Source organism: Chinchilla lanigera, unplaced genomic scaffold (genome assembly GCF_000276665.1).
Source record: "Chinchilla lanigera isolate Chin_1 unplaced genomic scaffold, ChiLan1.0 scaffold00172, whole genome shotgun sequence".
NCBI classification, from domain to species: domain Eukaryota; kingdom Metazoa; phylum Chordata; class Mammalia; order Rodentia; family Chinchillidae; genus Chinchilla; species Chinchilla lanigera.
Window position 1 is genome coordinate 727,056 of NW_004955573.1, and position 25,577 is coordinate 752,632.

The window sequence follows — 25,577 nt, forward strand, 5'->3', positions numbered from 1 at the left end:
TATTTTGGCCAAAGCCCTCCCAGGTCAAATAGGACTCAGGCCATAAGAGAACCTCTGCTGCCACATCACGCAACTCGTTGAGTCCCTGAGTTTCTGATCAAGGAGATTATGGGACCCCAGAGGAAAATGATTATACAGTGTAATGTGCCTAAGGAGTGTCACCAGGAGAAAACAGTCTCCCAAGCGTTCAAAGAAGGCAACTTGGTCAAGCAATGGCTGTGACTCATCCAGATGGCTGGCACTGACAGAAGTACTAAGAGGCACTGCACATGGTTCCAAGGTAAATCCTGAGGAGACTTAACTGACCTTAATAGGAAAAATTAATATTAATTTAGAGGTCTCACTTTAACTTGGTCTTGAGCAACCAACAGAAAAATATAACTACAAGCTGTTAGATAAATGATAAATAATAATAATAACAAGGTGTTCCAGTTCAATTAATAACATGGGACAAGGGTATGCTTGTATATTGACAGGTCTTCAACTACCATTGTAGATGCCATCCTGAAACATGGTGCCATAACCTGTCACGGATTCTACAATGTACTGATTTTATTAACATGCTTGGACTCATGACCGGAGCCTGGCCCGGTCACATGACACAAGGGAATCAAGGATTTGATTCCTTCCTAAAATCAGTGGGGAATGTAAAGGCCTCACAAGGGACATGCATGGCCTCACAAAGAACACGAAAAATTACTGATTACCCCCCCTCTTGTCCTTTCCACCTGTGTCATTCTGCATTCTGGCCAATCCCTGAAACTCCCTGAACGTATTGTTCCTTTCTTGCAAGTTTCCTAAAGTTTCTATAGTTTCTGGGAAGACTGCTTCACAAAGACTTCGCTTGCCAAGCAGGATGTGGTTTTTTTGGCTTAAAAGCTGCTCTCACACCTGGTTTGCTGCTGATCTGATCCTACCCTGCGTGAAGGCTCTCGGTCAGTCGTTGGCCAGCTAATAAAGGCTCATTCTAAAATCTCAATTGGCGATCCGTGCATTTTGGTGTTTGTCGGTTGGTACCTTGGTTCAGTTCTGAGTCCAGAACATGGAAGGGCCACTGAGGGGCGCCATTTGTGCCTAGTGTTTGGCATAATTTGAATTATGAATCTCATTTATTTTTTAAAAATTAGGACTATTTGGATTTTTCTTTCTCCTTGTATTCACTTAGATAAGACATTTTAGAAGCATTTGTTCATTGCGCCTACATTTTCAAATCGTTATGCATAACATCATCTTATTATGTTTCAGATCTATAAGATACGGCATGATGTACCTCTTTTTAATACTTAGTATTGGTTATGTTTGACTAACCTCATCTAAAGTTTCACCATTTGATTAGTATTTATAAAACACCAACATTTTGCTTGCTCAATTCTCATTATTTGGTGTTTGGTTTGCTTTATTATTTTTGCTCTTTTCTGTATTATATCATTCATTTTACTTTATTTGCATTTATTTTGTTTTTCTTCTTCTGTGGTTTCGTCCCAGTAGCTGTGATTGCAATGTTGATGGTTCCTTACTGTGGAAAAAAACCAAGCAGATTGCTGGGTGTGGTGGTGCACGCCTGTAATCCCAGCACTCGGGAGGCTGAGGCAGGAGGATCATTGCAAGTTCGAGACCAGCCTGGGCTACAAAGTGAGCTCAAGGCCAGCCTGAACTGCATAGTGAGACCCTGTCTCAAAAAGACCACCCCCCCAAAAAAAAACCCAAACAACAACACGCAGATTAAAGAACCAGGGAAAAATACAAAACCCCCTAAAATGAAACTTTTTGGTAAAATCCTGGTAAAGGTAATTACAACCTTTTCTGCACCCCATCTTCTGACCTAAGGAAACATTCTGGGGCCTTTTTCCCCTCATGCTAACATGTATTGTATAACTGAGCTACAACCCCATGCTAATGGATTGTTCTTTCTTTGTCTTTCTCCCTTCCTTCCTTCCTTCCTTCCTTCCTTCCTTCCTTCCTTTCTTTCTTTTGCTCAGGTTAGCATCAAACTCCTGTACTCAAGCAACCCTCCTGCCTCAGTCTCCTTAGTACCTGAGACTACAAGTTCATCTCACAATCCCTAGCCCATATTCTGCTTCTTGGATCCATGAAATGGTCATAATTATTTGGCCTCTGGGTGCTGATTTATCCTCTCCCTATTCAAAAGTGTTTTTCTAGTTCAAACTTTCTAGAGCCATTTTCAATTTCAGATCTAGAACATTTCCTTCATAACTGACTTTCAAATCAGTGGCATTTGACACACCCCTGATGCCTAGTGGCTGATATGGCCCTTTCAGGACTAGATTTTTATCATCTGTGGGGCAATCTGTGGTGGCATCCACAGGTGAGTGGTCTAACTCCGCTCCACTGCATTGTTAGGTTGATCACCCTCCCTTGCATATTCACAGGGCATCAGCATCATATGTATAAAACACATTCAGTGGGTAGTAATCCACAAAGAAGCAACAAGTTAGGAGATGAGCTCTCATTAATAATATGACGGGTCACACAAATGCGGAGGGATTGGAAGAGAAGAAGATGACCAAGAAGGGAAGGAAGCAGGGAGCCTGGAAGAGGTACTAGAAGGAGAGATGTAGAAGCAAACTCTTGAGGGGCTGGGGAGCCACAGAGGGTTCTAGAAGCCTTCCTACACCTCACAGTCCTTAAAGAGATAGAGCTGGGAAGAGAACCTAGTGTCCAAGAGGACACAATGACTCTGCCATTTCTTCCACACCCTTCCTTTGCTCAAGCCCTTGCTGCTTGCCATGCAGTGGAAGAACACAGTTTGAAACCAACACCATGTCCTATGGGAAGCAAAGCTGCCACTTTTGGGGAGGATGACGATGTCAAAGGCCGCAGTTCAAGACACAGGAATCCTTAGGTGGCCAGAAGCTTGCAGGATCAACTATCAGGATCTCTAACAGGGTGTGGCAGGGGCTGGATGTTCTTTATCCAGTCAAAGTCTGGATCATCCTGCTGAGTATCGCTCTGAATTATTTTAATCACGCCACCGGAGATTCAGACACCACCATTATTGATACATAAATGCTATGTTGATGATTTATTGTTGATCCTTGGCTTTAAAAAATTCTCTCCCTAGGATCTGACCACACTCCAGATGTCTAATAAACAACTCCAGGCTTCCAAAAACTCATCCGTCACACAGGTCAAGTGGCACAAGATTGTGGTTTTGGGGTTATTCACTGCAATTTGGGTGAGTATTCTTCTTCCTACTTATCTCTATCTACCGAGGGAGCTAGTTACTTTCATCTGGGAAATTCTTTCTTTTCCTGCTTATAATCCAGAAGCAGAAGTGTTATGATGGCATAAACCCTTAGAGAATGAACAAAAAGAACCTTGGGACCGTAATGTTAAGTGAAGTAAATAAGACACACAGTTTAAATATCACATGGTTTCTCTTATATGAGAAACCTAATATTTAAAAAGTGCAAAATAAAGGAGAAATGATAGAAAAAGAGAGAGAAAAAGTTACCATAACCCAGCATGGCTGTCTTTGTTACTTTTCTCATCACTGAGATGCAATACCCAACACCCTCAAGTTAAAGGAGGAGAGGTTTATTTCAGCCCACAGTTTGTAGAGGTTTCACTCCATCGTCAGCTGGTTCCCAGGCAGCGCAGCATGGCAGAGGAGAAACAGTTCATGGCATGGCAGGCAAAAGGCAGCAAAGCAGAAAAGTAGCAAAGCAGCAGCAGCAAGCCTCCCTTTCCCTTTTATCCCATCTAGGTTACAAGCCTATTTGATGGTGCCACCCACACCCAGGGTGGGCCTTCCCATTATCCACACCCAGAACTATACTAAACCAGTCAGTGGACTCATCTAGCAGCAGACCCCCTTACACTTGAGACCCAGCCATCTCCAGAAAACCCCACCTACAAGCACTGAGGCTTTAGCAGGGCGTGGTGGGGGAGGACATCTAGATACAAGCCATAACAATAGCCAATGTATCTAAACATGTACCTTGATTTAGTATAACTGTCTCACGTGTTTTATATGTTTTTTGGCCTGTTCATGTGGGTCTTAATCTGTGTTTATAGTAACTAACTCTATAAAAACTTATAAAATAAATAAGTTGTTCCAATGAATCTGATGCTGGCAAAAAAAATTGTTTTAAATAAAATGGAGACAGAGCCGGCCATAGTGGATTACAGAGCCTATAATCCCAGCACTTGGGAGGCTAAGGCAGGAGGATTGTTGCAAGTTTGACACCAGCCTGGGCTACAAAGTGAGTTTAAGGCCAGCCTGAACTGCATAGTGAGACCCTGTCTCAAAAAAAGACAAATAAATAAATAAATAAATAAATAAAATGGAGGAGAGGAAGAGGGAAAAACAACTGAGATGTGTTGTGTACATGTACCAATTCTCCACAATGAATGTAGTCATTACATACTGCAAACATTTACTAATAAAAATAAAAAAAGAAAGAATGAGCAAACCAGGTGTGGTGGCACATGTCTGTAACCCCAGCACTCTAGAGGCTGAGGCAGGAGAATCACAGGTTTGAACCCAGCCTGGGCAACTTAGCAATATAGCAGACCTTGTCTCAAAATAAAAAATAAAAAAGGGTTGGGCTGTCACTTAGTGGAAAGGCTCTGAGTTCAATCCCCAGTACAAGGAAGGAAGGAAGGAAAGAAGGAAGGAAGGAAGGAAGGAGGAAGGAAGGAAGGAAGGAAGGAAGGAAGGAAGACGCAAGTGAACAGGTTGAGCAGATCATATCAGGTAGGGGCAGTAGGTAAGGGAGACCAAAGCAGAAGCCCAAAGGATTTTGTTAGAGAAGATGGAAATCCAAGCTGTCTGTGCTCTCTCTCTCTCTCTCCAGGTTGTTCCCTTCCAGTTTAAAAGGGAGAAAGCCTCCGCCACCTATACCTTGTCTCTAAGGATACCTGGTGTCCCCACCCAGGCATATATGTAGAAATTTTCTTTTCTCCTTGATTCTGCTGAAGAAAAGTTGTAATTTTTCAGAAAGGAGCTCTACTGGAAATAAATAGGACAAAAAGGCAAAGTCAAAGATAGAAGCCTATGTGTTGACAAAGGACAAATCACCATGTTAAATAACAACTGGCCTCAACCTGAGTTGCATTAATAGCATCTTTTCTGGGTATTAGTTCAAACTTTCCAAAGTTTAGATAAGCTAAAGCCATTGCTGTGACTTGTTCTGGTGAGACTTAGAGACTTTTCTTTCTGGCCTGGGGGTATAGCTCAGTGGCAGAGCCTGCCTGGCAAGCACCTGGCAAGCGCAAGGTCCTGAGTTTGATTCCTGGTACCAAACAACAACAACAACAACAAAAAAAAAAAAAAAACAAACCAAACAACAACAACAGAAAGAATCTTTTTCTTATTTATTTCTTTTCCCCCCTTTATTTATACTTATTGTAGTGAAATATAAGTAACATAAAATGTAGCATCTAAACCATTTAATGTGTACATTTCACTGACATTAAATCCGTTTATAACTCTGCGAAGTCATCCCCACCTTCTGTCTCCTTAACTCTTTTCATCTTACAAAACTGAAACTGTACCTGTTAACAGCAATTCCCCATCCCCTCCTCCGCCCAGGCCCTGGCAACCAACATTCTACTTTACATCTCTGATTTTGAATACTCTACTGATCTCGTGTAAGTGAGGTCATTCAGCATTTCTTCTGGGAGGGCTGGCTTATTTCACTTAGTGTCAGACCCATGTTGTAGCATGTGTCCAAATTTTCTTCCATTTTTGGGCGGAGTAAGAGTCCATTCTATGGATATACCACATTTTGCTTATCCATTGACTTGTTGCTGGATACTTGGCTTGCTTTTACAGTTTAGCTATTGTGAATAACGCTATGGACATGGATGTACCCGTATCTTTTTGAGACCCTGCTTTCCACTTTGGGGGGGTCTATACCCAAGTAGAATTACTTCATCATATGGTAATTTTATTTTTAACTTTTAAAATATTTTCCACTGTGGATGTACTACTTTATATTCCTATCAATGGTGTGCAGTTGTTCCAATTTCTGCAAATCCTTGTCAGTATTTTTTATTTTCTGGTAATTATAAATAATACCATCCTTCTTAAAGACTGTAAGGTAGTATCTTGTGGTTTTGATTTACATTTTTCTTTTTGTTTTGTTTTGCTTTTTGAGACAAGGTCTCACTATGTAGTTCAAGCTGACCTTGAACTCACTATATAGCCCAGACTGCCTCAAACTCACAGTGCTTTCCTGCCTCAGCCTCCTGGTGCTGGGATTATAGGTGTACACTCCCATGCCTTGCTGATTTGCATGTTTCTAATGATTGGTGTTGAGTATCATTTCATGTGGTTCTTGGCTACTAGTATATCTCTTGTAGAAATGTCTGTTCAAGCCTTTTGCCCATTTTTGAATCAGGGTTTTTGTTGTTTGTTCTCTGTATACTGTGGCTATCAATACCGTATCAAATACATGATTTGCAAATTCTGTCTCCTAATCTGTAGATTGCCTTTGACTATTTACTTTGTGATAATGTATTCTGTGCACAAAATTTAACTTTTATGAAGACTTGTCTTTTTTTTCTTTTGTTGCCTGTGTTTTTGGCATCATATCCAATATCACTGCCTAATGCAAAGCTGTGAAGCTTTTGGCTTAAGGTTTCTTCTAAGAGTATTATAGGAAAGACTACCCTGCTTCCTCTCTGTCCATCTATCCTCCTCTTCACTTTCTCTTCCTCCTTCTCCTTCTCTCCCTCTTCTCCTCTCTCCCTCCTCCTTCCAAGATTCCACAACCATTTCTTTTTTAAGATAGAGTCTCACTATGTAGTTCAGGCCAGCTTTGAACTCACTCTATAGTCCAGGGTGTCCTCGAATTCACGGTGATCCTCCTGCCTCAGCCTCCCAAATGCTGGGATTCCAGGCATGTGCCACCACGCCCAGCTCCCATAACCTTTTTTAATTTGTACTTTGCCTTCATGACTGAACTCAGGCATCTTCAATCACTTTCCCCTCTACAAACTCTTCACTTCCAACTCGGGCCGTGGCTCCTTACCTACCTTACACTTACTACATTTCTCAGTGACTTTGGCCAGCTAAGGGGCAGAGGTTGTCCTTTTCTTTTAGCACCAGCCCTCACAAAGTACTCATTCTTTATTGAGGAAGAGATTGAGCATTTCTGATTGGTTTCAAGGTAGAGAGAAATCTATAAATCCTTAAAATATTTCAGTCACAAACTATATCAGTAACTTGTAGGAGGGTGACACAGAGAATTCCAGCCTCCAGGGTCTTAACTAAGTGCATCTGAGATGGATGTGAACGGCCAGAGTGAAGGAAGTACCTCCTAACTCTCCTCCTTTGCACCAGATCTTCCTCTCTCTATGCTTATCAAGTCTTTCTGCCTGCTCTTCTTGATTTTATCTGGGACTCATGCGGAGAAACACCGGCGTATTCCCCGTGCCTTGGTCCAGATGATACCCGGAAGTATCAAACCGTCAGGACTATGTTATGTAATGTCCGTGCTACAAGGAAAAGCTTGATTAAGGGAAGGGTCAAGATCCTTGATATGTGGGTGCAGTCAGGGAGAAAGTTACACAGGGAGATAAATACGACACACCCTAAAACTGAACTTTCTTCCCGGGGACAAACTGCTGAGCGTTTGTTTCGTGAGTTGGAGCCATGTGAATACGCTTCCCAGGAGGCGAGGCTGACTTAAGCTTTTGCTTACCTGAAGCTTGGAGATTTGCTGGGCGCTGGGGAGAGCGGGAGTCAGAGCCCGCTCCATTCCAGACTCTCCCTTGTATCTGTGCTTTTATGTAGCTTTTCTTCCCTTCAGGGTCGTCCGTCTTCTCTTGCAACTCTCCTATGTGCGGGCAAACCTGGGACCCCCAGGTGCTTAATTCCACTGACTGCTCCCGGAGGGCCCCTGGCTCTTTCTGTGTGTACCCAAACCCCTCCTTCTAAATCTAGGATGAGGTGGTGGGAAAATAGGGAGGGGAAAGGGATTTCCTCTGGTTTTAGCGTCCAGGGAGAGTATCATAAATGTCTGGGCAAGGCAGCGGCTGGGGGATTGGAGTCGCTCCTAGGCTGCCCTCTGGCGGTAGCGGGGATGTGTGCAGGTGGTGAGGCAAAAGCCAGTGAGGGCAGAAGTTCGTTCTGTGGGATAAAATGGGACGGGTCTGCAGACACGTACGCATCTGCTGAGACTCCAGACTGGGCCAGAGGCAGCATAAGGCAGACATGACCCCCGGGCAAAGGACAGCTAAGCTTGGTGTACTGAAATCTCTGTCCCAGAAGGAAAATGAAGTGACACACACCACAGACAAGTTCCTCTTTCTCTACATACAGGTGTTGTACTACACGGTTTCTTGGCCTGACAGCACCATCCCTCGGCCCCCAGGACCCCGTCCTGCGCACAAATCCCCCATCTTTCTCTCCAGGGCACTTGCCAATCTGACTCATCTTCTGTACTGGCCTCTGACTCCAGGACACAGAGGGGACATTTTGGCCTCCACCAGCCCCCAGACCTCCACCTACCACCTGAGGAGTCCTGCCCGGGCCAGCTACACCCTGGGAAGCTACCTGGAGGCCATCCTTGTGGCCCGGGACCATGGGGGCAGACCCAAGACCCACGGTGGAGATCTGTTTCGAGCACAGCTGCTGGGTCCTTATCTGAGTGCAGGGGTCCCTGGGGATGTCCAGGACCTGGAGAATGGCACCTACCTCTTGTCCTTCCCCCTGCTTTGGGCTGGCAGGGCCCAGGTGCAAGTGCGGCTGATCCACTCCAGCGAGGCAGTTGGGGTTCTGCGGAGAATCTGGAGAGAAGAAGGGGCCACAGTCGATTTCACAGGCTACTTCCGGGGACCCACGGGATATGAAGAAAATATGACTTGCAATGTGAACCCCTTGTTGTTTGGGGAGGAAGAAGCTATCTGTTACTACAAGGATGAAGATTCTGGTGAGCTCTGGTTCTGTGCCCAGCCCTTAACCCTGCCTTGTGACTCACTGGTAGGACATTCAGCTGGACGTTACTGGAATGTGACCACACCACATGAAGATGCCCTGTTGGCATGGTAAGAAACCCACAATCTACAGAAGTGTCTTGGTTATTTATTTAATTTTTCATTGCAGTGCTAGGGATTGAATCCAAGACCTTCACACTGAACTATGACCCCAACGCTTCAAACAAAAAAGTCTTATTTTGAGATAGGGTCTTGCTAAGTTGCTAGGTTGCCTGGGCTGGGCTGGAACTTGCAATCCTCCTGCCTCAGCCTCCCAGAGTGCTGGAATTACAGACATGCTCCACCATGCCCAGTAGCTTTTCATTTAAATTCCAGCAGGTGGAGTCTTACAGATTAGAGGGGCTCATGTGCCACAAAGACACACAAAAGGCCTTTTATAAACCATAGAGTTACCTCTGTTACATAGGATGGGCTGGGCGCTCTCAGAACCCAGCAAAGATTATCATTCAAACCATGGTGCACTGAGCAACATCGCTCAGGCCCCAGGGAAATACTACTCCACACTTTCCCCTTGTGTCCTAAAATCAGAAATCCTGACACTTGTGTGGTATAACTCTACAGATGCATAGACATCCTTTTATATTGTGACAGTGATTGGAGTGGGAGAAGCTTTTAGGCAAGAAAAAGGGTGAGTTAATTAACTTGTCAATCTTTACTCTCAGATTCTTAAATAAAGAAGACTCACTTCCTTGGAAATAGAAAGAAAGAAACCTGGTATCATCAGAGACACCCAACCCAACCCCTGACTCCTGGTCTCTGTGATTTTTTTTTTTTTGGCAGGGGGGTCTTTTCTGAGACACGGTTTCACTAAGCAGTTCAGGCTGCCCTTGAACTTCTGAAAATCCTCCTGCCTCAGCCTTCCGAGTGCTGGGATTACAGGTGTGCACCACCACACCTGGCTTCTGTGATTATTCTGACGATGCTCATCAATAATCTCTTCATCTCTATTAAACGCTTTCTGAGCACCGATGTCAGGTGTTATGGTTTGATCTGAAATGGACCCAGAAGTCGTGTGTGTGTGTGTGTGTGTGTGTGTGTGTGTGTATGGTGATTGGATCATGGGAGTGGTGCACTCATCAATGGATTCATCCGGTGAGTGCAGCAGCTGATAGGGACCTGGGTGGGGTGGTTCGCTGGGAGCTGGAAAGGAGTGTGCTCATCCTAGATCCTCCCGTCTCTCCCTCTCTCTGCTTCCTGGCTGCCATGGGATGAGCACCTTTTCCTCTGCTATGTCCCTCTGACATCCCTTTTCTGCCCTGACCCAGGCCTGAAACCGTGAGCTCAAGTAAGCCTCTCCTTTAAGTTGTGGGTGTTGGGCATCGTGTCTCAGTGATGAGGAAGTGGCTGAGACCCCGGGTCCCGCGCTAAGTGCTAGCTGTACGCAGTAGCCTCCCTGCCTTCCTCAAGCTTTCGTGGCGGCCCGCGGCTTTTAAAAACATGGTCAACAGAACAGAGTGGCGAGCAGCGGGCTTTGGTAGCATTTAGCTCTTAGCTTTGCCTTTGAGCCCCTCCCTGCGCTGTTCCGGGCACTGACCGCGGTGCTGGAGGCCCGGAGGCTGGGAGAAGGCAGGGAGGTGGCCCGGTTCCAGTTCCCAGTTCCGCAGCAGCTGATAGGCAGTAAACAGATAACCGCACCATGTGGTGAATGTGCGCTGCACGTGAGTTTGTGATCTCAAAGGCAACTGTTTTCTTTACAACCGTAATCCAATTCTGAAGACTTCTGCGGCAAAATGAGTGGCAAGGGGAACCAGTGCCGATGGCCCTGCCAAGGAACCCACCTTGACCATCAGGAGTCTTCCTTAGCCCTCTGTCCACACTGGTCACCTCGAAGTACGGTCACCTGTCCACTGTCCAAGCCTGTGTGGTTGGGGCGGCCTCTGAGTGGAGGGGCACCTCGCTGTGGGCCTGCTAAGCTTCCATATGAAAAGAGGAAGTGCTGATAAACAATAAGCATAACATTGAGTAAATTATATGGAATATTAAGAGATGTGTGACGTAGAAAACTTAAAAATATAAAGGAGGAGCCAGGTGTGCTGGTACACATCTATAATCCCAGCACTCTGAGAGGCTGAGGCAGAAGGACTGAAAGTTCAAGTCCAACATGGGCAACAGTGAGACACTATCTGAAAAAAAAATTTAAATGTGCTGGGCATATAGCTTAGTGCAAATGCCCTGGGAGATCATATGTATATATGTATGATCTTATGTATGTATGAACTTACGTATGATCTTATGTACGTATGAACTTACGTATATATGACCTTATGTATGTACAGTCTTATGTATGTATGAACTTATGTATATGTGATCTTATGTATGCATGGCCTTATGCATGTATGACCTTATGCATGTATGATCTTATGCATGTATGATCTTATGTATGTATGACCTTATGTATGCATGATCTTATGTATGACCTTATGTATGCATGACCTTATGTATGTATGACCTTATGTGTGAATGATCTTATGTATGACCTTATGTATGTATGATCATATATATATATGGGAAAGAAAGAAAGGGAGAGAGACTTTGACTCTGGGTGTGAAGGTGCATCCCAACATTGAGAGGCTGAGGCAGGAGGATTGCAAGTTCCAACTCAACCTGAGCAAATCGGTGACTTGTGAGACTGTGTCTCAAAATTTTGAAAACAATTTTAAAGGACTGAAAACGTAACTTATTGCAAAGGCCCTGGGTTCAATCTCCAGTACTGGGACAAAAAATGGAGGAAAAATTAAGAATGGGTGTGATAGGGGCAGTTTAAGGAGCAAGCAGGGAGACTGAGAGGTTGGAGGTTCTCCAGAGACTAGGCAAGACATGACGTGCCTTAGACTCAAGTTGCAGTAGTAGAGGTACATTTACAGTGGTCCATTTCTGGATATATTCTAAAGGTAGAGACCACTGAATTACCTGAGAGACAACATGTAGAATGTGCCAAAGAGAGAGAAGGAAGAAGAGAGAAGAAGAGGAAGGAAGGGAGGAAGGGAGGGAAGAGAACAAGAGAGACAGACACTGAGACAGGGGGAGAGAGGGAGACAGAGAGATGCAGAACTTAGGGATGGTTGCATCTGTGGGAGTGGCCATCGGCTACAATGGGGTGAACTATAGGTAGGGAGGTGGGGGTGGTGACCAGGGGTCTAGGTGATCACGTGTATTAGTTGTTGTGCAGAGATGCTGAGCAGACATTTAGATACAAAAATCTGGAATTAGGCAGAGAAGGCTGGACTAGGGAGATAAATGAGCATGATAAAGTCAGGAGGCTAAGTGAAACTACCAGAGGAACCAATGTAATTTTAAAAGAGGAGAAAAGACTGAACCTGTGTGCTCTGAATAAAGAGGAAGAATTATTTAAAAAAAAAAAAAAAGGCAAAAAAAAGCAATGAGGAGAGGGAGGGAACTCACCACCTGGAGGGGCCTTAGTGGGACTGAGAGTTAAAGCTTCTCACAAAAGGCTCCAGGCATCTTTTTTGTATTGTGTGTATGGGTTGCTGCTGTTCTCTGTTTTTGAGGGTCTCACTACGTAGTTCAAGCTGGCCTTGAACTCACTTTGTAGCCCAGGCTGGCCTCAAACTCCCAATGATTCTCCTGAGTGCTGGGATTACAGGTGTGCGCCACCATGCCTGGCTGTTTTTCTGTTCTATATTTTATACTGCTTTGAAATTATGGGGCCTTGTAGACCTGGGAGGAACCGCCTCCCCCAAGGCTAACTCCTAGCTAACTCCTAGAAGCAGCAAACAACTTGCGTTGGAGCATGCCTTTGTCACGCCACTCAATTCTGAGTCCGTACCACCCACCACCCGCTTGTATCAGGTTCTTACAGCCCTGCACGGCACCTCTCTGCCTTAAATCCCCTCAGGATTTATAGCCCAGAGCCCACTAAAATTATTCCGACTAGCCAGTTTTAGACGTTCTCAGCTGCTAACCCTGTCTCTTCCCTGAGAAGACTGTAACAAAGACTTTGCCCATGTTTTTTTTTTTTTGTAGCAGGAATTGAACTCAGGACCTTGCGCTTGCCAGGAAGGCGCTGTGCCGATGAGCTATCTCCTCAGCCCTGCCCACACTTTTTCCTCTGCTTTTTCCCCAGTGCTTCCCTCTGTTTCCTTGTTGGGCACACAGAGCCCCTTCCTCACAGGAACTGTGAGTCACGAACTGTCTTTTCAATGAGAATTATCTTGTTCTGTGGGCTTCACCCTACCTACATAAAACCTACGTCCTTGCTATGCAGTTCAGGCTGGCCTCGAACTCACTCTGTAGCCCAGGCTGGCTTCAAATTCACAACAATCCTCCTGCCTCAGCCTCCTGAGTGCTGGGATTATAGGAGTGCGACACCACATGTGGCTTCCTGGAGATGTTTTTAAATAATCCTGCTTTCTGCACTCATGATTCCCTGAGACAAGGAAATAAATGCTTGAACAGTATCTTCCCAACCCGTCTCCTGCTCGCAAGTCCTGTCTTGAAGGTTCCTGATGCTAGAAAGAAGACTTTGAGTTTAAAACTTTTCTCCTAAGAACCCCTGTTTTGCCTTAGTCTGAGAGTTCTTCCGCTCACACACCGCCAGTTTCACCGATTGGTTTCTCTTTAGGAATCTGACAGATAAGGTCCTCCCTCAGAGTATTGGCCCAGTCCTAGTATCCAAGAAAAGGAACAGAAAGCTGGGTAAGTGGCCCTGGGGCTTGAAGAATGTGCAGCATTCACTGCATGACTGAAACAACCTCTTCTGCATCCAGTGATTGCTCTGTTGCAGTTTCGTCTCCTGAACAACCCTGCTACCCTGGGATCCCAGCCCCAAAGCCCTCTGGCTTCTACTATGGACAAGTGTGGCGCTCCCTGGCCTGCTCCAGCCGCTCCTTCCCCACGGCTGACAGCATCCTGAGCTGCCTGGCTGGCCACATCGTCCACATGATGGGGGACTCCACACTTCGGCAGTGGTGGGAGTATCTGCGTGACACCGCGCCCTGTGAGTACTGGGAGTATTCTACTCCCCTGCTAGAACAACTAAGAGAACAAGAGGAGAACTAGGGCTGAAAGAAGGGAGAAGAGAGAAAATGGTATCAGTGGGGCAGAATGTGGGTTAGATCTCATGACAGTGACATGATTCTGGGCAAGGGCTGGGAAACAAGGTGCTCAGAGTATGCAGATCTCAGCCATAAAGGATACGATTGGGGGTTCGTAATTATGAGAGAGCAGCTGCGTATGCAACTGTGACTGGAACTGAGGATTTGTTGGGGGGAAACTGAAGGGTTAGAGTTGGAAGGTAAGGGAAAATCTAGAGAATCAAGATTTAGGGTTGGAGCCAGGGATATAGCTCAGTGGTGCCTGCCTGGCAAGTGCAAGATTGTGAGTTCAATTCCCTATACAAAAAAAAAAAAAAAAAAAAAAGGGTTTAGGAGTTGAATTTTAAGGCAGCATTTCTTTCTTTCTTTCTTTCTTTCTTTCTTTCTTTCTTTCTTTCTTTTGTATTTTTGAGACAGGATCTCACTGTGCAGTTCAGGCTGGCCTTGGCTCACTTTGTAGCCCAAGCTGGTCTCAAACATGCAACAATCCTCCTGATTCAGCCTCCCAAGTGCTGGGATTACAGGTGTGTGCCACCATGCGTGGCTCAAGGCACCATTTTTATATTGTTGGGCAGACTGGAGAGAGAAAGAAAGAGAGAGACAGGGAGGGAGGGAGGGGGAGAGGGAGAAGGAGAGAAAGAGAGAAAGAGAGAAAGAGAGAAAGAGAGAAAGAGAGAAAGAAAGAAAGAAAGAAAGAAAGAAAGAAAGAAAAAAAGAAAAAAGAAAAAAAGAAAAAAGAAAAAAAGAAAGAAAGAACCGACTAAGGCCCAGTTATAAGACGGTGGTAAAGTGAGGCTCAGTTAGTAAAGAAATTGTGTCCACAGTAAAGGAAGATGCTAGAGGAACCCATGGTGATGCTGACTGATTGGGCCTAGAATGAATGGAGGTGAATGAATGACTCCAGACAACCACCGAGTAGATTCCAAACGGTGTCACTGGGGCTGGGTACTCGAACTGGGGCAAGGGCAAAGGAGTGCAAGAAGACAGTATATCTACTTCACACTCCTTCACACTGAGTGCAAGAGGCGGGAGGGGGCTTCTAAGGGAACATGTGGACGAGGTATTTGAAGACATGAGACTGAAGTCAAAATGAGACGTTGAGCTTCAGAGTTTTGATGTTTATGCCTTTGGGGACAAAAGATAAAGTGGTGAGAGTGTCCTACAAACTGAGCTCAGCTTATAGCTCTCACACACCAGGGTTTAGGGCAAAGCCCAAATTATGACATAGCATGGATTAAAGGGTAGGTCTTATTGGGAAGACAGCTAACATGAGAGTTGATGAGAAAGAACCTGAGCACCCAACTCCAACTGTCATCATCCCACAGAAAGAGTAGTATGTGGGACCCACAGGGTAAATCTGTGTTCTTCTAGAAGGGAAACTTCTTGCCTCCAGCACCACATTTATTGCCTCTCCCCTTTTCTGAGACAGCATCTCGATATACAGTTCAGACTGGCCTTGAACTCATTTTGTAGCCCAGGCTGGCCTTGAACACCTCTTGCCTCAGCCTCCCGAGTGCCACCACAGCTGGCTTGTCCCTTCTTACCTACAAGTGTAAAAATAGCCTTTTGGGGGGGTTTCCCAGTGCAAAACAGTCTGGAGGCGGGCTTCTGTTTGTTTACAGGAGTCGTCTGAAACCAGCTGCCCCACCTTGGGGTCACTGAGATGTTGTCTACCTTCTTTTCCAAGGACTGAAGCCTCCAGCCTCTCAGCAGTGTTATCTTGGTTGCAGCTCCTCCTCCTAGTTGAAAGAGGAGACCCAGCTATTTCAATACTGAGGCAGTGCCAAGTAAAATGGTAGAGCCAGGTGTGCTGGCTCATGCCTGTAATTGCAGCACTTGGGAGGCTGAGGCAGGAGGATTGCTGTGAGTTCAAGATCAGCCTGACCTACATAGTGAGTTCAAGCCCAGTCTGAACTACATAGCAAGGCCCTGTCTCAAAAACAAACAGTGAAAAAACCAAGTAACCTGGTAGAATCACTTTGGAACAATTCTGCTCATGGACTCGATTCATTTCCCAAGCAAGAGATGTTTCTAAAGATGGACAGAAGCCCAGGACAGAAGGCTGGCAAAACCAGAGCCTTTCTGCATGATATGGAGCCTTGCTGTGAATCAAAAACATTCCCCTTGGGGCCAACATGGCCTTACAACATGGAAGGGTGTGCATGCAGGAACTCCGTGCAAAGAGGGGGGCCTCATCTAGTGTGTGAGTGGACAGGCTGGATCTCAGATGCCACTAGTGTCCTAGCCTGGCCACCATGGCATAAGGACATAAACTTGATGATGAGTTTCTAGCTTGGAGTAACTCTTCATCCAGGGGGTGACTCAAGGAAGCCAATGAGTGAATCCAAGTTGGAGAACTCAGTCAGGAGGCTGCAAAGAGTGATGACTATGAAGAGAGAGCATTTCCATAGGAAAATCAATGAGACAGAATGCTAGAGGCTGGGAGGCTGAGGACCAAGAACATTCCCAATGGGGAGCTAGGAGGTCACTGGCAATGTCATAGATTATGGAGAGCAAGATCAGCTGGCAACAGGGTGCTCCTATGCTAAGAAAGAGATGCTAGAGCGTTTATATTTTTAAATGAGGAAATATAGCCCGATATTAACTCCTGATCCCCACTCTCATGCTCCCCACAGCCCTGAAGCCGGTGGATCTACATACCATACATCACTCAGGGCCCCTGATGGCCGTGGACACGACTCGGGGCATAGTGCTGCACTGGCGGGCCCACAGCTGGCCCCTGCGCTCTCTCCGCACACCAGTGGCCTCCCTGCACTCAGTGGTCAGGGAGCTGGCGGGCCTGGCCGGGGGGCGCCACACCGTGGTCGTGCTGGGCTTGGGAGCCCACTTCACCACCTTCCCTCCGTCCATCTTTGTGCGACGCCTGGCAGGGATCCGGGCAGCTGTGATGGCCCTGCTGGCCCGGGAACCCAGTACTCTCGTGGTCATCAAATTGGCCAATACTGGCTACAAGTCTGTGTACGGCAGCGACTGGTTTACCCTGCAGGTGAACCGGCTCCTTCGAGCTGCCTTTTCTGGTGTCCGTGTAGCCTTTGTAGATGCCTGGGAAATGACCTCCAGCCTGCCCCTGCCGGACAACATCCACCCAGTGAAGCTCATTGTGCGCAATGAGGTGGACCTGCTCCTCTCCTTCATCTGTCCCACCTGAGTGCTCCTGAGGGTCCTGAGGCTGGGTTGGCAATGGGCCTAAGGCCTGGGCCAGAATTGTGAAGAGAATTATACTCATAATAAACTTTCTGGGATAAGGACAGGTGCCATCCACTTCTCTCACTGGAAGGCTACAATCTTCCTCACTAGTCCCGCTGATTTTCTTCCTGCCTCACACCAATCCCTTTCCCACTCAGAACCAAAGTGATGAAAAACAAATGAGACCATGGTATTATACCTTGCTTGAAAGCCAGTGGCTCCCATCTTAATAGAAACCCCAACTTCTTACCATGGTCCCCAAGATCCTGCATGATGGTCCTGCCTAACTCTATTTTTTTTTCTTTGTAATAGTGCCTGTGCATTCAGGATTTTGTTAATAAAGTCTTTGCTTACACCAATGCCTTCAAGAGTTTTACCTATTCTATCTTCCAGGAGATTTAATATTTCTATCCCAATATTTATTTATTTATTTATTTTAAAGAGTAAAACAAGGATAACATAATAATAGGGGGGACTTAGCATATTACAGACAAAATGGTAGGAAATTATCAATGGTTATCGTTTTACATATTATTATCTACAAAATAGTTTCTCAGGAAAACAAATAGACAAATAATAGTGCGTTAGAGACAAAAGAGGTAGGAGATTATCAAGAGTTGTTGTACTACACTTTGGTATCTTCAAAGTGGCTTCTAAAGAAAATAAATAGAGCTATACATGAGTGACCTATTGAAAAATCATTAACTATTCTCAATGGTTGTTGTAGGAAACATAATAATAAACATACATCCATTTATGAAATAGGATAGGAACATTACAAACTTTACACAGTTATGGATAGATTAGTAGGAAAATATCAATGGCTGCTGTAATACATGGTGGTATCTTCAAAGTGGTTTCTCGGTCCTGCCTAACTCTAAATCCTCATTTCTCACTACTCTTCTGTGACCCTTTGTATTGTAGTTCAATCATGAGTCTTCTTGCTGGTTAATCCGGTCAAGCTGTCCCGCCACAGGGGCTTATATCTGCCGTCCTTGTGCTTGGAGTGCCTGTCTTCCAGATTCTCATATGACCAGCTTTCTTCCTTTTCAATTTCTTAATCAAACACCTTCTCACAGAGGCTTTTCCTGTCCACCCAAATTTAAAGAGCTCTCTATCTCCTCCTCACTCTGCCCGCATCACTAACTACAACCTATAATTATTCATAGCTACTATTTATTATTATTGCTTACTTGTCTGTCTCTGTAGAATGTGACCTCTATGAGGGACAGGAAGTTTGTCTAGCTTACTTACTGTTGTATCCCATAACCTACAGTACTGCGGGAGACACTGCAGGTATTAAATAAATATTCACTGAATGAACAAAAAGTGACTAAGGGGAGGTCACTGCTGTAACCCGTACCTTCTCTCAGCAACTCGAACCCTGTGAGAAATAGGCAATTGGTTTGTGACTGATTACCATATTTGCATGATTATCACTATTCATGTTTTAATTTATATTTAGGCAGTTTCTATTTTTATTTTGGAAGACCTTCACAAGAACTTTTTTTTCATTTTAATGAGGACTGCAGAGGATTCTTGGAGACCTGAGCCAATCCTTGATACTAAATTGGTGGCAGAGGCAGGCAGTATCTCTCCGTGCTGACTTGAACAACTGCCTTCTGGAAGGCTAGAAGTGAGCGGCCATCCTTCCCTTCTCTGATTCTGGCTGACCAGGTCCTCTGGGTATCCTGAATGTTCCTTCTTGGAGGGGCTTCCCTGACAAAAGTCCGGTCCTCCTCAGGGCTCATCCTTGCACGCTCAGCTCCTTATCTCCGACCCCTGGCTCCTGAGTGCTGTTCCCGCAACTATTTGTCTCAGGCTGAAAGGCCTCCCTGACCACCCGAAAAGGGGCTCCGTGACCAGGCACGATCACATTGGCGGCGCCCAAGATCCTCTTTCGGCTCCGCTCCTGCGCCACCGGGTCTTCGCTCAGCTCCTGCCACGAGCCCTCGTCTCCATCGCGCTCAAACACATCACCCGCCACCACCACGGTGCCCAGGGCCGTGCTTGCCACCACCACGCTCACGTCCCGCTGGCCCCCGTGGCCCGGCGTGGCCCACACCTCAAGCCCCGGCCCCAGGCGCAGCGGCCGCTCCTCGCTCAGGCCGTGCGGCAGGTAGAGGCCCCCGGGAAGGCAGAAGTCGTGCGAGACCAGCAGAGCCGCCCCTGGAAACAGCCCCAAGTTTCCGATATGATCCGAGTGCCCGTGGGTCCCCACCACCAGAGTCACGTCTCCCGGGGACACGCCCTGCCTCGCCAGGGCCCCCAGCAGCGCCTCTCGCGTCCAGGGCCCCCCGGTATCCACGAGGATGGGGCCACGCGCCGCCGCCTCCAGGGCTGCCTTTGCATCGCGACCCGCGGGCAGGGCCTCCCGACGGCTGGACGCCGGGTCCCAAGCCCGGGGCAGGAGCAGGGTGACCGAGCCGTCAGCGCGCACGGCGTCGCCCCCCGTCTCCGGCTCGGAGTAGCCCTGCAGCAGAACCACCACGGAGTAGGGGTCGCCGGGCACCCGCAAAGGGGCCCCGCTCAGAGCTTCGGTCCGCACTGCGCTGCTCGCGGCAGGGAGGGGCGGGCTGGGGAGACAGAAAACGGGGCTGTGGGCGACCTCGGAGCTCCCACAAGCCCCACCCCCCACTACCGAAGAGGCGCCCTCCAAGTCCCAGCTCTGCCACCCGTCTGCCCTTAACCCGGTACTCCATAGCCCTCGCCCCCCCCCCCGCAGAAGATGGTATCGCCCAACCTTCCGCGATCCCCGCCTCTCTCGGCTTTTCGGCCCCCGCCCCTCTGGTCTCTTAGTAAGCCCTCACTGGTTATCCTCCGAAGGAGATCTGTTTTCTTTGCCTCCTACTGACCTAGTCATACCGCCTCGCCGAAGTCGTCTTTATTGAGGAAAGCGTAGAAGTCGGGCAAGCGCGGGGGACTTTGACCTCTGCGAGCTCCCGTAAGTCCAAGTATGGCGGCCGAAGTGGCGCCACATACGTAACTAACTCCCGCGCATCATAAAATTTGAGCCTTCACCTGCCTCGCAAACAAGTTCTCTCTACAGTTCTCCGCCCCGCGACCTTTCCAGATTCCTTGGGCCGCAAAACTACCAAGCCGATTAGTTGCTGGAAGGGTGGCATCCAATGGCCCCTCTGTCTAGGCGCTGCTTCATCAACCAGCTATATGTGCACAGACATTTCAAACTGGGCCCAGTTGATATTGTTAAAAAGTTTAATAGCCATATATAAAATTTGGCACCTGTGAGATTAATATGAAGTAGACAAGTATCTAACTTAATCAGCATCGGGGCTGGGGATTTAGCTCAGCAGCACAGCGCCTGCATGGTAAGCGCAAGACCGTGAGTTGAATTCCCGGTACCGGGGAAAAAAAATATATGTATCAGCATGGCCTCACACCCGCTCCCCCAGTGTCCTATTCTTGTTCCCGGCTTGCTAGTGTGCAGCCTCCTGGACACAGGTAGTGTACAGTATATGGGTCATAGAGAATGTCTGCTCTGTCACCTTCCTTGTAAGGATCTAAAACCAGATCCATTGGGAAGCAAAGTGACTTTCCTAAGACCCACAACTCCTGGCCATCGCTGACCTCTAGGGAGCAGTAGAAATATTTACAGGGAAAAGCTTCAAGGTTGTCACCACACACACACCTGCCAATTAAGGGGCCGGAAGGGCTGGCACAGGGCTCATCTGTGGAGGCAGGACTTCCACCTGCTGCTCCTGCCTTTCTCCCCACAGTCATGCTATCCTTCATCCCCAAGATCTGCCTGATATCAGATGGGAAAGAATAGTTAGAAGCGTTGGGGTGGGGTCACTCACACTAACACACCCTTCAAGCTGTGGGGCAGGGACAGCTCAGACTAGAGAAGGTTCTTCCTAACCCCTCCTGGGGGTTCAAAGGCAAGAGTCAAAGATCCTCTGGGTCATGCTTGGAGTGTCCTTCTGTCTTTGTCATTTCCTCTTCCTCTTCTTCCCCTTCCTCTTCTTCTTCCCCTTGTTTCTTCTCTTGTCCATCTGTCATCTTCTCCTTCCCAGTCCAAGTTTCCTGTAGACATGCTGGGTGGGGTGGGAGAAAACAATTTAAATTTTGGTTCTGGGGCTAGGGAACACTGCTTTCTGGCCCAACGCCCACACCTACCAGTTTCAGCAGCTGGGAGCACATGACCTTCACAGAGAAAACGCTGGAGGGGCTGCTCCTGATGGTGGAAGTACCAGTCTCCCACGACATCTTCATACTCCTCCAGCATTGTCTCACACTGGTCAAGTGGAAGAGTGGGATTAGCATCTGGTCTGCGGAACTTTGCAAACCCTCCTCTGCTCTCCACCCCGTCTCCCTCCTTCAATTCACTGACCTTGGAAAGGCTGGTAGCCAGGTTAGGTTGGCTTAGTAATCATGATCTTCATTCAACAAACCTTTACTAGCTCCTGTTCTACTAAATAGGTTATTAAATTCTGAGTCTCAGCTCCCTTTCCTGTAAAATAGTCCTGTAATCATACCTACCACATCAGGTTGTTTCATGAGTAAAATGAGGCAGCACCTGGAATTATGTGATCTCCAATCAGGAACACACAGTAGTTGCTCAATAAACAGTGGGAGATAGTATTAGCCTCTGATTCTTCTTTCTTTTTTATTTTTTTTAAGTACTGGGGACTGAAGCCCAGGGCTTTCACAGTGAGCTACACCTGCAGCCCTTTTCTATTTTTTTGAGAGAGTCTTACTCACTAACTTGTCCAGGCTGGACTCAAAATTGTGATCTTCCTGCCTCAGCCACCCAGAATGTGGGGATTATAGGTGTACACCACCATGCTTGGCTCCCATATTACTTCTTGATATGCTCATGGGCCTGTCTTAATGGATGGCATAATCCTCACTCTGCCCCCTTCTCCCTGCTCAGAGGTGGACATCCCTTACAGTCAAGTCCTAGGACCTCGCTCCCCACCTCAGCTTCCATTCTCACCTCCCCAGATACTGTGATATCTTATCCTACCTGCTTCTTGAGGAATGTGACTTCCACGCTGGGTTCATCCCACAGCTCCAAAGGGATCCCCAGATCCACCTTCACTCCCTTCTGCACTAGGCCTTTCAGCGTCGCCATGGTCTGACTCTGACCCTGAGCAATGGAGAATATGGGTCAGCCCAGTGCAGTATCACCTCTTCCTTCCCTTTTCCACCTCATCAGTTTTGTCAACTACTGAAGTCTCAGGAGTGAGTTCAGTGAGGGTGAGATGCAGGAGTATGAACATAGTAAGTTGGGGATACTCCAGAGCTGGGGGGAGATGGGCATATATCCCTTGAGAGTCTCAGGGGATACAGGTCTGTTATGGTTTGTGTCTAGATGTCTCCCCAAAGCCTCACACAGTCATGGGGTTGGGCTTCTAGAGTTTACGATTGATTCATGGCCCAGTGCTGGAATTATGGATATGAGAGCTACACCTGCCTTGGGGCGGGTAGTTTGCATACAATAAAAGGGAGGGAAAGAGCCTGCTGTCTCTCCCCTCTTTGCTCTTGCCGCTTTGGCCATCTAACGCCACCATGAGATGTTGCCCTCTGCTATGTGCCACTCTGCCTTGGAGCCAGCCGAGTATGGACTGAAACCTCTACAAAATGTGAGCTAAATAAACCTTTCCTTCCTTAATTCTGGGCGTCAGGTATTTTGTCTCAGCAATGGGAGAAAAGTTACCAAGGCAAGGTCTTTGTTTCTGAGAATCAGGGTCCTCCCCTGGGGAAACGGCTGACCTTGGCATATCTCAGGGACCCCTTGCGCTCAGCATGAACACTGTAATCCAGGATCCGCTCACATAAATTCTCCAAGGCCTCTTCCAGTCTTGTCTCTCTGTGGGAAGAGGAAAACAAAGACTTCCTGGACCCTGCAGGGACCCTCAGAACAACTTTTGGGACTGGAAGGTAGATGAGCACCAAGAAGAACTTACGAAACACTGTAAGGCACATGTTTCTTCCTCTTGCCTGTGTCCAGCACCTGCCCCAGCTCCAACACCTCTCGAGATCGGCCAGTGCGACTCAGCTTCTCTTGTAGCTCCATGCTCAGTAGCTTACACACTGAGAGTGAGGAGAGATGTCCAAAGGAATGTGAAAGGCAAGTGAACACATCAGCAGTTCTGCAGATGACCAAAGGCAGCGGAGTATGCTGGGTTGGACTCTAACTCTCAGTGGCTGTGACAATCTTGATGTGCCTCAGTTTCTTTACCTCTAAAATGGGCATAATACTATGACCCTTATAAAGGTATAGTGAGGATGAAAATGAGGATATAAGTGTTTGCTGTTATGCTGAAATTATCGAGCTCCTTCTGTATACATAGTAACAATATAGAGAACCTGTAAGACCCATGATCTTGGCCCAGCATGGTGGCACATGCTTGTAAACCCAGCACTTGGGAAGCTGAGGCAGCAGGACTGCCACAAGTTGGAAGCTAGCCTGGGCTACGTCACAAGATCCTGTCTCAACTGCTCCTTCCCGACAAACAATGCATGATCTTTGTGCCTGGCGACGATGCCAATGTAGTTGGAGATAGATAAACAGATAATAATACAGTGTGGTAGACCCTACAGCAGGCACTAAAATCAAGAAACTTAATCTCATTAGGAAATGCAAAATTCATTCAAAGGTTACTTATTGTCTCTTGTTAGCCTTTGATTTCCATGAGGGTGAATGACCAGCCCATTTTCATTACTGTCTCTTCATCACCTAGTACCTGACCTGGCACTTGGTAGGTCCCAAGAAAATAAACGGCCCATACAAAAGAGACCAGTAAACCAAACAAAGGTACAAGTAACCAAAGTGCTTAAATGTGCTTGGCACTGTGCCAAGCCCTGAGATACACAGGTACTCCCTTCCCTGCAGGAGCTTACAGCATAGCAGAAGGTGACAGATAAGCAAGAGGTTTCCAAAGGAGGTGATATTTAAACTGGGTGTTGCGGACTCCTTATTATAGGGTTATTTCAGGCAACAGGAAAAACAGCAAAGACACAGAGTTGCAACAGGAAAAAAAGGATGCTCAGTGACCAGGAGACGTTCAGGTTCAGAGCTGTCTGCAGCACAGGCACTTTCAGGATGGGAACGGGGTATGAAAATGTAAGAAAGTGTGGGGCTGTCCAGCGGAGATGTATGTGCATTCTGATCACAGCATAAGCTTGCATAGGTGTTAAGCCAAGATTTGATCGGAGTTTAGAAAGACTGACAGGAAGAAGAAGAATGGGGACACAGAAGTAAAAGAAAGTGAGAGACTAGAACCAAGTTGATAGGAACACAGGACACGCAAAGATCAGACTTGGAAGTGCCCCTTCCCAGCGAGTCCCACCCTAACGCAGCCGGGGAAGATGCTGCTTGGAGTAAAATCCTTACAGTACACACACTCTGCAAAGCCTCACACTCATGTGAAACTTAGTTGTGTGTCCTCCCATCCGGTGTTTACGAGCTTCGAGGGCTTACTCATCCTCAAACACCCTCAGGGTGGGATGGGGTCTGTAATTTGGCAGCGTCTCTGCCAGGGCGGGGCAGAGGATGTCTACAAGATAGGAGCCTCATACCTTGGTCCTGCAAGCTCTCCAGATTTAGATCTGGCTGGTGACAAGTAAGAAATATCGCAGACTGATGCTCGGTTGAGTCGGAGGTCCAGGGCAGATAGTCCCTGAACTACAATTCTCACACCGCACTGGGGGCCCAATCCTGCAAGAAACAGCAGTCTCCCGGCTCGGCCACAGTTTTGGGGTGGCATTATGCATGACTCCCTTGATCCCATTCTAATTCTGCCAAGCTCCACCAGAACCTTGCTCAGGACGTCAAAGAGGTCGAGTAACCCACCCATCATAGTCCACCTGGTCCGGCCTTAACGAAAGAAGTGAGGCAGACAGATGCAAATAGGGACTGTTCCCTTTTGATACCTTCGCATTTGCTGGGCAAGCGTTCTGTGTCATCGTCCTCTTCTTGCGACGTTCCAGCCCAAGCACTATACAATGCCACCACGATTAACAACATTCCTAATCGTACAGGTCCCATGACAAAGAGCGTCCACAAACAACCACAGTTTGACTTCAAACTAACTTCGGGAAGGGAGCGGGCCCTTTAAATTCGGAGGCGGTAGGCGGCAACATTAAATCCACGCTGGCCAGGTCGGCGCATGCGCAGAACCAGCCCAAGGGGGTGGGGCCTTAGCGCTGTGAGGTTCCCCGCCTCTGTTTTGTGGCGCCTCCTGAAGGTCCTGGCCGGTGGGTGGTGAAGAATAAATCGAAGTAATTAAAATAGAAGCGTGTGCTTCTTACACTTATATGTAGAAACACATTTTATAAGATTTAAGGCTGTGAGCCTGTATGATTTATTGTGTCTTGAGGAAG

General features: G+C 47.1%; 3 protein-coding genes across 3 annotated transcripts in view; 1 reads left to right on the forward strand and 2 right to left on the reverse strand.

Annotated features, from left to right (window-relative positions):
- The window catches only part of LOC102025955 (NXPE family member 3-like), a gene marked incomplete in the record, with an annotated part of 21,051 nt that extends 3,464 nt beyond the window's left edge, over positions 1 to 17,587 (forward strand). Inside the window, 6 exon segments of the mRNA XM_005413736.2 lie at positions 1 to 280; positions 3,083 to 3,196; positions 8,294 to 9,018; positions 13,550 to 13,623; positions 13,712 to 13,924; positions 16,658 to 17,587. Of these exon segments, the coding sequence (XP_005413793.1) occupies positions 143 to 280; positions 3,083 to 3,196; positions 8,294 to 9,018; positions 13,550 to 13,623; positions 13,712 to 13,924; positions 16,658 to 17,190 (1,797 nt within the window).
- Positions 17,588 to 18,146: 559 nt separating this feature from the next.
- Positions 18,147 to 20,347, reverse strand: Mblac1 (metallo-beta-lactamase domain containing 1). Its single transcript, XM_005413741.1, has 2 exons — positions 20,084 to 20,347; positions 18,147 to 19,804 (listed from the first exon to the last, which is right to left on the reverse strand). The coding sequence occupies exons 1-2, from the start codon at positions 20,089 to 20,091 to the stop codon at positions 18,976 to 18,978; spliced, it is 837 nt and encodes a 278-aa protein (XP_005413798.1). The 5' UTR covers positions 20,092 to 20,347; the 3' UTR covers positions 18,147 to 18,975.
- An 83-nt stretch (positions 20,348 to 20,430) lies between these two features.
- Positions 20,431 to 25,358, reverse strand: Cnpy4 (canopy FGF signaling regulator 4). Its single transcript, XM_005413742.2, has 6 exons — positions 25,128 to 25,358; positions 23,159 to 23,285; positions 22,965 to 23,061; positions 22,216 to 22,338; positions 21,366 to 21,483; positions 20,431 to 21,283 (listed from the first exon to the last, which is right to left on the reverse strand). Exons 1-6 carry the CDS (start codon positions 25,240 to 25,242, stop codon positions 21,135 to 21,137), a joined length of 729 nt encoding a protein of 242 aa, XP_005413799.1. The 5' UTR covers positions 25,243 to 25,358; the 3' UTR covers positions 20,431 to 21,134.
- Positions 25,359 to 25,577: the final 219 nt, after the last annotated feature.